General features: G+C 41.4%; 1 protein-coding gene across 4 annotated transcripts; it reads left to right on the plus strand.

Moving 5' to 3' along the window:
• The first annotated feature begins 780 nt into the window (after nt 1-780).
• LOC115121272 (uncharacterized) lies at nt 781-9,971 on the plus strand. 4 transcript variants are annotated; one of them, XM_029650428.2, is made up of 8 exons: nt 781-1,340; nt 3,651-3,769; nt 7,898-7,935; nt 8,063-8,133; nt 8,271-8,337; nt 8,475-8,672; nt 8,941-9,012; nt 9,333-9,971. In XM_029650428.2, exons 1-8 carry the CDS (start codon nt 1,119-1,121, stop codon nt 9,434-9,436), a joined length of 891 nt encoding a protein of 296 aa, XP_029506288.1. In that variant the 5' UTR covers nt 781-1,118; the 3' UTR covers nt 9,437-9,971. The 4 variants fall into 4 exon arrangements, with proteins under 4 accessions (XP_029506288.1, XP_029506364.1, XP_029506502.1 ...); XM_029650504.2 differs by having other exon boundaries at nt 784-1,329; XM_029650642.2 differs by lacking the exon at nt 781-1,340 and adding an exon at nt 1,360-1,618.
• The last annotated feature ends 2,631 nt before the right edge of the window (nt 9,972-12,602 follow it).

Genomic DNA, 12,602 nt, shown 5'->3' on the forward strand with positions numbered 1-12,602 from the left:
GCTATAGTGCAGCAGATCCAACACAATTGCACTAGGGTCAGACAGGCTTCCAGTAAGACATGCAGTGCAATCTCTGAAAACATAAGAAGAAATGTGTTGTACTCCAAATTGTCCCATTATCCCAACTGTTACACCAAGAAGATCTCTGTGTAACAGTCAATTTATTGAGGCATTTCTCATCCCTGGACTAGTTTGGGTAACCCTGTCTTAACCTACACAAAGTCTGTCTGACCCTAGTCATAGATCCGCAGCTGTAGCCTAAGCAAGCGGGTGGATTTGCTGGCTAAATTTCAGTCTGCCTATACCCAACTAGCTATCACAGGTTGTGCACAGACAGTGACATCGACTAGGCCTACCCAAAGCAACAACCTCTATACCCGCACAACCAGATATAAGATAGAGGAAAAAAATGGAAAGCAAAAAGCATACCACGGAAAATCAGAATTTGACCCAAAAAATTCAAAGTAGGGAGCTCAGAATCGTGAAAAACAGGGCAAATGTCAAATCAAATGTATGGAATCATTTTGGAGTAATCGTTAACGCTGACAAACAACTTGTGGATGGATTCGCAGCATGCAAAAAGTGCAAGCGGGTGTTAGCCTATGACAGTCAAAGAACGGGCACTTCCAGCTTGAAAAAACACATTGGGAGATGCACGGTAAGACGGATATTGATTGACTGCCCAGTTGCCGACTGTAGTGCAGAACAAGGAGCCCAGTACCCTATGAAAGACGAGGATAGTTCACTCGGGTCAGGATGCGATTCGGGTTGGGGTAGCACTCTTTCCTAATGGCGGTTTGCAGTCGGGTCCCGATAGATCCGTTTGTGGAGAATTATGCAAAAATTGACTCTGGCGTGTGGCAGACATAGTGTTTATGTACATGTGAGAATTAAAATATGTGGGCTATTGTGAAGTGAAATGGTTTATTTTATAGTCACATTGTGCATTTCTAAACTGTCTGCTATGTGGAGTGGTGAAGACTTTCGTCTTTAATCGTCGCGCATGCGCAAGTAAAGTCTAGATCCCAGACTGCTAGCTAGATACAGTACGTTCAGGCGAAGTAGCGCAAAATATCATTCCATTAGCTAATTACATAGTGAGGCTGTAGTTGCGAGATATGGAAAGTAGAAGCAGAGACCGTAAAAAAAGTCACACCTGGAAATATTTCAATGAAATTTCGTCCGAAAGTGTGACATGTAAGCTGTGTGCGGCTGTTCTGAAGCGGACGAGTGGGAGCACAACATCCATGTTAAACCATTTAGAAAGGATCCATCATCTGTCGTTAAGACATATCAAAACTCAGCGAGAGTTGATGGCTGCCGTTAGAGGTAAGACTCCTGTAAGTGTTTTATTTAACTCTTAGCCGACTACCAAAGCAAATTCGTGTAAGTGTGATATCTGGACTGCCCCCCCCCCCTCCTCCTCCTCCTCTCTCTGCAAGTTTCTCGGGTAGCTCAGCTTGTACCCTATGTATTCTTCACAAGGTTGCCATTTCAACGCGTGCCTCATTTGTTTTAACCCCAAATGCAGTTAATACAGTAAATTTCCTATATTTTGTCAGAGCAGAGGATCGCTGGCAACTCTTTTGGCGAGGAACCAGGCTACTCTGCTGGTCTGGTCAGTTGATTCTCTGGTGTGGTTGTCCATTGGTTCCATTCATTCACAAAATGTCTTACACCAATTTCACGCAGCGTTGGTTCCAGCTGTGTAGCGCAGCTTCGACAGAATAGAAGCTTCTCAGGCTAAACGTAAACACTGCGACCGGAATATCAGATGTAAAGGACGTTGCACCAGTGGTATGAAAAGGCATTTAGTCTCGGCATCAGGTAAACTTGACCTCCGAAACGGCTCTAGTTAAACAAATAATTCGAGACCTCCACAGACAAAAGCAATGTGGCTATAGATGAAGCGTCAGAGACGGGTATTAAAACGAGTGAGAACAAAATACAAACTTCATGGCGTTACTACATTTGAGTGACAATCAATAAAGAACCGAGTTAGGCTACATGTATTTACGATTGAATGCGCACATTTAGCTAAACCGATTCGTGGATTTCCGTTTATTATGCTAACCGGAAAATGCTGTTTTGGTTAGCAGTTATGTACATTTTGAATTAAATGTCTTGTCTCAAATAGCCGCCTGTCCCATTTTGATAGCCAGGCATCGGCACACATTTCAGCAAATAAACGTATGTTTCAAATAAACTCTCCATCTAAATTAATTGTTTACGAGGTTACCATGTGATGTGATATACTTAAAAAAAAAATCTGTCATGTTGTTTGCCATGGCGCCACCAAGAAGAAAATACGACATCAAATTCAAGCTAGCAGTGATTAAATTCACAGAGCAAAATTCGGGCGAGGCAACAGCTAGGCATTTTGGAATTGATCCAAAACGAGTAAGAGAATGGCGATGTCAAAAAGTCCAACTTCAACGTTTGTCTGAGGTGGATCAGAAGAGGGCGAGACTGCAAGGTGGGGGGAGGAAAAAGGTTAGCGAGTAGCTGGATGGAGGCCAGTTTTTGCAAGTCTGAGGGCGTATTCATTATGCCAATTCTGTTGCAAAACGGAACGAAACTGGGCGGGACCTGCTGGATTTTGTCCAATAGAAACTCGTTTTAGTTCCAACAAAGGTTCCGTTTAGCAACTGCTGGACTAATGATTACACCCCTGATCTGATACGGATTCATGTTTATACTGGTCACAACAGTGTGATAGTCTTTAAAAAATGTATTGATCAAAATATGTGTACATTAAGGAAATAGACACTTGGCTCCAATAGAGGCCAGTCTCTAATAAGCGCCGGTTGTGTTGCTTTATCGTTTGATGTTATGGGGTGCATTCATTAGTCGCAGACCATTGCAAAACGTTTCGCAACGAAACCCGTTCAGCGTTAACTCTAGGAAGCAAACGTAAGGAAACGTGAAGTGATCTACCTTAAATAGTTTTTCCTTGCAAAGTGTTTTCCTTTTGAAGTAAATTGTTTTCGTTGCGTAACGTAACAGGCCAACACGCCTTTGATGAAACCATGCGAGGAAATAAAACGTTTTTATTAGCAGTATTATCAAACTTGTAGTTTGCTAATTTGGCTAGTCCAGCATAGATCTGAAGGAAAAGGCTTTGACTGTAGAGAGCATAGAGCATAAATAGGAAGAGATGCGCTAATAGTAGCACGGTTTGAAATATTTCACCAGAAAGGGTGTTGATACATGTCGGCTATGCAAAGCAGTACTCAAATACAACAACGGCAGAACTGACAGCATGTTAAACCACATCAAATACAAGCACCCAGCCATCACAGTGCCAGCTCTAGATGGTAAATCAGAAACCACCACCAGGGTAAAGTAGAGGGCTGTTATTATTATCCACTACATGTTATTTTGTCCATCGAATATTAATACTGTTAATGACAGTCTAGTCTATAAAACTACCAAACAAATAGACTACTACAGGGACAACATGTCAAATGTAAAGATTCAATAAAAAAATAAAAAAAAATAGCAGCTCCACCACTTGTTTTGGTATACATCTGGTGGAGGAAATATGTCCTGCATAAATTCACAAGGTCAATGGAAATTGCACATCTTATTGAAATGTGACATATCATGTTTTTTTGAATGGTTTTGTGGTATGAATTGTTTTTCTTCAGACATTAAAGTTAAACAGAGAAGCTGCAATAAAGGCAGAGAAGACCATGTCTAAGAGCACATACGAAGAAGAGGAAGATGAGGAGGAGGATGAGCATCTCCCCAAGACTGGGATGTCAAAGTGGGTATCATGTATATTGGAAGATAACATTGGTAACACTTTTATATAGGCCCACTGTAGGGCTGGGCAATATGAAGATATATATTGTGTGACGATAGAAAAAAGTATATCGCTTCATATTATGCTCTATCGTTGATTTCGTTGTCGCAAATCACACTGCAATATTTTTTGTCAATTGGGTGACGCTGTGTGGAAGGAAATTTGCCCCCATTGATAAAGGTCCGTAGTAGGGTGCTCCCATAGAGGGCATGGATTTCTGGAACACCGCTAAGTGTATTTAGGTTACCAGGTGCCGATTTTCAATCACCAGGTGCACGGCTGTGAAAAGTGGGGACTTTTTTCGACCAAATTCTGTAATTTTCAAAAAATGATTAAAAATACTTCCCGAAGGGCTAGAGGTCCCAAATTTCGTCTCATACCCTCTCTCTCAATGGGCAACAAGTAGAGCATGTAAAAAAACAATTCGCATCCACAGGAACCTATGCTCCCGGTAACATGCACTTTTTTTCCAAAACTTAAAACACGATTTTCTATTAAAATGTTTTATACAAAAACGGTTTTAATTAAATGAAAATGCTCGTCTATGTGTGCCCTTCCAGATTGGATGTGTACTTTTTGATTTATTCACGTTTTGGTGTCCCGGAATTTGACCCACAATTGCGGAGCACACATTCGCCCTTTCAGATTCGGGGCTTCCATCGATAAATTGGCCTGCCCGGTAAATACACACTCAGTGCCGGGGTAAGCAGACAGGTACCGGCGCGAAATCAGAAACCTGGTTTTTGACAACAAGACTTCCATGTCCTAGAGAGACGGGGGTGGTGTCAAACTGTTCAGCCCGAATAGAAAATGAGTAATGGGCACTTTTGAGGGATGTGAGCCCCTCGGAACCATGGTACTTTGGACATTTTCCGCCGGCGACCGATTTAGTGGGTTGACCAGCCCCTTCGGCGCCCGATTTGTCCTAACTTTTGATCCACGTTTCCCAGCTTGGTGGTGGGAGGATATTGAGCCTTGTCCTGGGCAGGTGCTCTATCCCAGCTATTACCTTGTGGGTTTGGTTCATCAATGACCATGGTTCTGGTCCAATGAAGGTGCCCCGGTGAGGACTAGCTCTCCAGTCCAGTCCCACTCTTGGTTCACGGTGCGTCTCCATGGTTCTCCTCTGTTGTCCAGCCAGTTTAATTTCCTCTGACCGATTTGCATTCGTTTTCCACCTGGGAGGGCCTCTATCGGCCGGCCTTTGGCTGGTGTTCTGATGGATGTTCTGTGGCAACATAAACAAACATGCAGGAGAGTGAACGTGGCATGGAGACACAGAGCTCGTACCTAAAAGAAGGGCTACTTCGGTCGCATGGATGTGGTTTGGGTATGAAAAGTCTGACACGGACCAGAAAACCGTCCTCTGCAAATTTAAGCTGCAGGCCGGTCCTGACAACAGGCTCAAACACCACTAACCTCTTACCACCTACCCAAAAATCATGTGAAACAGTACGGAGAGAGTCTACGGATGAGATCCAAAAAAGTACAGTCGAGTGCTCAAAACAAACCCCCGACTCAAACGTTGCAAGAGGCTTTTGCCCGCGGCACACCATATGGCAAAGAATCACGGAGATGGAAGGAGAGAACAGCTGCCATTACAACTTACGTCTGCAAAGACATGGCCCCAATTTACATGGTCGAGAAACGGGGGTTTCGTGAGTTTGTGCTAATACTCGACCCAAGGTATCAAATGCAAATTGATATGTGACACGTATTAATGCCAAAATAGCAGCTTTAGAAGCTTATGATAGGCTCATTAACATAATTTGAGTCAATTGGAGGTGTACCTGTGGATGTATTTCAAGGCCTACCTTCAAACTAAGTGCCTCTTTGCTTGACATCATGGGAAAATCTAAAGAAATCAGTCAAGACCTCAATTGTTTTTTGTAGACCTCTACAAGTCTGGTTCATCCTTGGGAGCAATCTCCAAATGCCTGACGGTACCACGTTCATCTGTACAAACAATAGCACACATTTATAAACACCATGGGACCATGTAGCCGTCATACCGCTCAGGAAGGAGACGCGTTCTGTCTCCTAGAGATGAACGTACTTTGGTGCGAAAAGTGCAAATCATTCCCAGAACAACAGCAAAGGACCTTGTGAAGATGCTGGAGGAAACGGGTACAAAAGTATCTATATCCACAGTAAAACGAGTTGTATTTCGACATAACCTGAAAGGCCGCTCAGCAAGGAAGAAGCCACTGCTCCAAAACCCCATAAAAAAGCCAGACTACGGTTTGCAACTGTGCATGGGGACAAAGATTGTACTTTTTGGAGAAATGTCCTCTGGTCTGATGAAGCAAAAATAACTTTGTCCATAATGACCATCGTTATGTTTGGAGGAAAAAGGGGGAGGCTTGCAAGCCGAAGAACACTATCCCAACCGTGAAGCACGGGGGTGGCAGCATCATGTTGTGGGGGTGCTTTGCTGCAGGAGGGACCGGTACATTTTACAAAATAAATGGCATCATAGGGCCTCCTGGGTGGCGCAGTGGTTAAGGGTGCTGTACTGCAGCGCCAGCTGTGCCACCAGAGACTCTGGGTTTGCGCCCAGGTTCTGTCGCAACCGGCCGCGACCTGGAGGTCCGTGGGGCGATGCACAATTGGCCTAGCGTCGTCCGGGTTAGGGAGGGTTTGGCCGGTAGAGATATCCTTGTCTCATCGCGCACCAGCGACTCCTGTGGCGGGCCGGGCGCAGTGCACGCTAACCAAGGTTGCCAGGTGCACAGTGTTTCCTTCCTCCGGGTTGGTTGGATGCGCGCTGTGTTACGAAGCAGTGCGGCTTGGTTGGGTGGTGTATCGGAGGACGCAAGACTTTCAACCTTCGTCTCTCCCGAGCCCGTACGGGAGTTGTAGCGATGAGACAAGATAGTAGCTACTAACAATTGGATACCACGAAATTGGGGAGAAAAAGTGGTAAAATTATAAATAAATAGCATCATGAGGAAGGAAAATTATGTGGATATATTGAAGCAACATCTCAAGACATCAGTCAGGAAGTTGAAGCTTCGTCTCAAATGGGTCTTCCAAATGGACAATGACCCCAAGCATACTTCCAAAGTTGTGGCAAAATGGCTTAAGGACAACAAAGTCAAGGTATTGGAGTGGCCATCACAAAGCCCTGACCTCAATCATATAGGAAATTTGTGTGCGAGCAAGGAGGTCTACAAACCTGACTTAGTTACACCAGCTCTGTCAGGAGGCATGGGCCAAAATTCACCTAACTTATTGTGGGAAGCTACCCAAAATGTTTGACCAAAGTTAAACAATTTTAAGGCAATGCTACCAAATACTAATTGAGTGTATGTAAACTTCTGACCCGCTGGGAAGGTGATGAAAGAAATAAAAGCTGAAATCATTCGCTCTACTATTATTCTGACATTTCACATTCTTAAAATAAAGTGGTGATCGAAACTGACCTAAGACAGGGAAGTTTTACTATGATTAAATGTCAGGAATTGTGAAAAACTGAGTTTTAAATGAATTTGGCTAAGGTGTATGTAAAAACTTCCGACTTCAACTGTAGGTTTAATTGTATACATTTGAATCTGAGTTTCTTCAACTGTACATTAGGCCTATAACTGCACATTTTAGGCCTATTATTTTGTTTGCAACTATAGTTTAACCTTTTTTTAGATTTTATTAATATTTTATTGCAAACTTAAATAGAAAATTTGCACCAAGGTTCTAAATAAACAGAGAAATAATAAATATGAGTAAGTACCTTTTATTTGTTGAGTATAATTCAAAATGTAATAAGAAATAGGCCTTTACATGTGGTCATTTTTTATAAACTATTAATTGAATTTACAGAATATGCTATATCGTGATGTGTATTGTTATCGGGATATGAAATGACCTATATCGGGATATGAGATTTTAGCCATATCGCCCAGCCCTAGCCCACTGTATTAGATCATCTCAGAGCCCAGAACCAAACTGTGTCTTATGACAGACTATAGGTCATATGTCATATAAAAGTGTACTTTTTTCCAGAAAATATGTCCAAGCCTTTGCAAGACTGTTCTTCAGTGTTCTAATGGTTTGTTAACATTGTATTTCTGTTTTTCTAACTTCCCCCAGGCAAGATCCCAATACTTCAGAGGTAGCCATGACAGAAGGTTGTTTTTGTTGTATCAGTTTCAATCCAAGATGTCCTGTATCGTCACTTATGTCAACTTTCAGATGGTCTCATAGGACGAACCCTGTGGTTATGTCACTCACAATATTCCTGTTTTTATGCTGTAGATGGGACTGCAGAGCAGTTTGAGTTTCAGTATGGACTGGAGGGACCAACATTTAAGAATGAGAATGGGGAGGTGAGTTGGCACTTAAGGCAAATTAGTGATCGAATGAGCAGGTTGTTTTTTTGCTGTCTCCTACCTCTTTCACTCTTGTAGTTAGCGACAGTACCTTTGCTCTTTTCTTCTACTCAAAAGCCCTTTTCTCTGTGCAGTGTTCCAAGAGCCATCTGTCCATCATCAAAGTGGAACAACTGGACCCCCTTCTCCCTGAACAAAACAGTACGTTTGTGTGCATGTCTATTATAACAGAAGAATAAAGGACCGTCATATTAGGAGGTGTGTTTGGACTGGGATAAGTCAACCTGTCTACATATCCAATGTGCACTTATCAGTAGTCAACTCAATTCTTTCCCCAGACTCCAGCTGTAGTTCTGGGTCACCTGGGGATCCTGGGCCTCCTGGCTCATCTGGTTTTGGGTCCAGTATGAGTCCAGCTGCACAGTTCTTCAGGAAGTGCCACCAGGCAGGCTGCACACAGTTCATCTTCTCTGAGTTTGCCTCCCGCCTCAACACTATCACTGAGAGGATTTCATCCCAGCAGGCCAGCGAAGAAGGTGAGACAGAATAATACAATAGACTACTATTAAATACATTGGATGGGGACTGTAGTGTTGGCTAACTAAACCGGTGCATGCAATTATGAAGAGCATTTGCAAACAATGTTATTGAATTGGGACTGGAAAACTGTTTGCACTTTTTCAAAGTGCACTTGTCAACTGTACCATTGTCCATTGTGAAACTGAGCTTGTAATATATATATATATATATTTTTTTAAACATTTTTGCCAGTATAGATATTAACAAAATATCCTGTGTCCACAGATTTCAACCTCACCCTGAAAGTGCTGGAGGCCTCTGGGATGCTGCCAGAGATCTTTGCAAAGAGAGACCAAGGTAAATTATTTAAACATCCACATAAAGAACAGAATACACTCTTTGTGGTGCGTGGAATAAAGTCCCCATAAGTTAGTTCCTCGTATAGGAATTCTGGTTCGGAAGCATGAGTAACCTTGCCTGACACCAGAAGACCTACGTTAGCTCCCCGAGCTAATGCTTAAGCTCAGTGGGCTAACACAGTTATGTGGGATGCAGGAGACCCGTCGTGCTCTGATCTGTAACACCCGCATGCATTATGACCTCAGCACTGACTAGACACAGTCAGTGCCCAGAGAATTCATTTCACCCTAATGCCCTGTTTCTTTTCCTTTGTTCAGAAATGGAGAAGAGACTGAAGGATCTGCAGAGAGAGACTGAAGCGGTGAGGACTGCAAGGTCTGCCATGAGAGATGCCTGTGTCATGAGCTTCACCCTATCATGACGGATCACTGCTGAAGATAAAAGCGGTTCTATAAGACGTTATAACTAGGGCCTGGAGTTTTCCCTGACCGGACTAGGAATGTATAGGACCTGAAGTTTTCCTGGTCCGATCATGTGGACAGGAAAAACCTCACACCCCAGTTTTAGTAGAATGTAAATATTTGAAACCTTTTATATTTGCCATATTTTTCTACCTTTGTGTTCAAACATTTTAACTCTGATATTTGAAAACAGTTTGTTGTACCCTGGCTACTGAGATGGGTGATATTATACTTGAAGTGAGCAATAGGCGATATAATCTTGTGACATATATTGGTTCTGGGTTCCAAGGTTATTGGTGTTGTATTGATGTTAGTAGGTGATCTTTTGTGTCCATCTGTGCTATGTACTTTGTGCTTACTAACCCTTCACAGGTTAAATATGTCCTTATACAGTATGTGTGAACCACTGTATGGTTACTGTAAGACATTTATTTGGAATACACTGTAATATAGCATACTTGAGGAAAGTTGAACGCATTAAACTTATGTAAATGAGTCATGCGATGACATTATGTCAGATCTGAAATGTCCTGTAAACAAACTTTTTCTATTAGTCATTTCTAAAGTAACTGCTCTGCTTTTGGATGACAGTGGAATGGGAGGTGTTTGTAGGCAGTAAACAAGTGAAGGTATGAGATGGGGACATTTAAACAAATCCTAAATGCCATCATTCTTTGTTTATGGATTTTTAAATGGGAATATCAGTTCACATCCAGAATTGACTGAATTGAAATGGTACATTAGTTTGACAGCAATTAGCCTAGTAGCAAATATTGTGGTTGTAGTAGCAGCGTTTGAGATATTACTTGTTGGCACAACGCCCTCTTACACCGAAGTATACTGAAACTAGCCCCAGCCCAGACTTGTCAGAGCACACCATGCAATAGCAATCAGTCGGTATAATCGAGAACTATCAGCAAATCAACATTTCATATCGTGGTGTAGATTTACTGTATTGACAATGACATTAACGCGAGATCACATTTCCAGCATGGCCGACAAGAGGACCTTCGTTGACCGAGGACGCAAAATGGCAATTAAGAAATAAATGAGCATTGCATTTGCAGCTCATAAATGAATTAAAGCAATTAAAACATAGTTTTAAATGTTAAGTTACCTCAACGAGCTCCGGCAACTCGTGTTCAGATGGCTAGCTTGACTGACATTGCTAGCCCGCGGGCGCATTCCAGATGGATTTAATTGCCTCTTCATTTATGGGTGTACTACAACGCTTGGATAGTTAACATAACAGTTTATCATAATTGGTTCAGATGATTTATTGGCCTCTACATGTATTTTTTACAAATCCAAAATCACTATTGCAGGTTGACCAACGGTTCCTGACCGAGGTAAAGCCAGTTTCAGGTTGGATATTCGCCTATAGTTGTCTTTTATGTCCACCAACAGCAGAGAGTGAGCTAGTGAGGTGGGCTGCAGTGGGTTTGCTGGTCAATACATATACTGAACATGTAACCACAGTAATAGTGGCCAGTAAATCAATGAATAAAAATGTAATATTGACAAATTAAACAAAAATTGTAGATCTTTAATCTTTTCCAACATGTCAACAGACAACTTCAATTAAGTATGAAGCATTTCACAGTGTTAACTTTCTCTTTATCCCTGGTTGATGTACATTTCAGAGCCTCTTCAGTGTGGATGGGGTATAGCATACATTTACAACAAAGACAGCACTGCCAGTTTGTGGTTTTTACTCTGTTGAACTCTTTTGTCTTCATTCCTAGGCACAGCACATGGAACCACCGTTGGCATGTAAAACATTCAAACAAAACAAAGCGTAACACGTTATAAATAATATCAAATATCATTGCAGAATGACGAATTAGCTGTCCATTGTGTTATATCATAAATGGTCACTGTTGTCAAAAGATTATAAACATGTTAAATAATGTTACTAACCCAGTCAGTCTTTGGGCCACATCCAGGTTCTTTATCAGTGGCACACATGAAGCAGTTGTAGGCTTTGTTGAACTCTGAAATCATATGGCTGTCCCACACAACTACATAAAAATAAAGAATTTACATTTACTTTGAATTAAATGTCATTTACATACCAGACATTTTTAGTATATCCTCAGCCATTTCTTTTTGCAGTTGCTCCATATGTTTTTGAAGGTTCCATATGAATTTGAGAAGGGATGTTGGGGAAGTTCTGTGCAACTTCCTTGGCCATCTACACCAAACAATAAAATAGAGTTTTTGACCTAATTGTCACATAACAGCTAACCATTCATTATTGAAAATATAACTATCAAACCTGCATTACAAAGACTCAGCAGCTGAAGGTGTCCTGCTGCATGGTGTGAGTTATTTCCCCTCCTTTCCACTTTATGTCCACACAGTCGTCTTTTCCATGGCAGGATCTTCTCATTTTGAAGTGTTCTCTTTTTTTACGTAAAAATAATGGAATTATGATTAGTTAAAGGCAAATTAATACACAAGCCAAATTTGTATGCTGTTTTCCTTATCACTATAATCTAGTAGTAATTTATTATTAGTGGTAATTTCCTTTATGTCCCATTCTACACACAGCTTAAATTATAGGCACTGAACCATTTACAGGACAATAATAAAAGTAGCATATAGGATCCAACCCTATCACAGAGTGAATAAATGTAGAGCGTTTGTAGACTTTAAGAAAAAACATTAAGTGACAGTTTCATCAGTACGTGCTTAAAGAAAGTCATATCACAAAGATCACAGATGACAGTGCCCACCAAATCTATGACAATAGAGAATGAATTGTAAGCACCAAAGTGTGTTTGTCAAAATAATATCTGAAAATGTCAGTTGTTGAACATAATACTTCTATTTGCATTAGCAATTTATGATATATGCAGTTGAGGAATATTCCAATGTCCAACACTACATGTAGGAAGGACATAAGACATTCCCACATACAGTATTATTTTATTTCACCTTTATTCAACCAGGTAAGCCAGTTGAGAACAAGTTCTCATTTACAACTGCAACCTGGCCAAGATAAAGCAAAGCAGTGTGACACAAACAACAACACGGAGTTGCACATGGAATAGACAAACGTACAGTCAATAACACAATACAAAAATCTATATACAGTGTGTGCAAATGAAGTAAGATTAGGGA

This window comes from Oncorhynchus nerka, linkage group LG1 (genome assembly GCF_034236695.1).
Source record: "Oncorhynchus nerka isolate Pitt River linkage group LG1, Oner_Uvic_2.0, whole genome shotgun sequence".
NCBI classification, from domain to species: Eukaryota; Metazoa; Chordata; class Actinopteri; order Salmoniformes; family Salmonidae; genus Oncorhynchus; species Oncorhynchus nerka.

Excerpts from the sequence above, each read along its gene's own strand:
- LOC115121272 (XM_029650428.2), top strand. The coding sequence starts at position 1,119 with ATGGAAAGTAGAAGCAGAGACCGTAAAAAAAGTCACACCTGGAAATAT. Across the intron at positions 3,770-7,897 it reads CCCAAGACTGGGATGTCAAA|GCAAGATCCCAATACTTCAG; the intron begins GTGGGTATCATG and ends AACTTCCCCCAG. Across the intron at positions 8,673-8,940 it reads CCAGCAGGCCAGCGAAGAAG|ATTTCAACCTCACCCTGAAA; the intron begins GTGAGACAGAAT and ends CTGTGTCCACAG.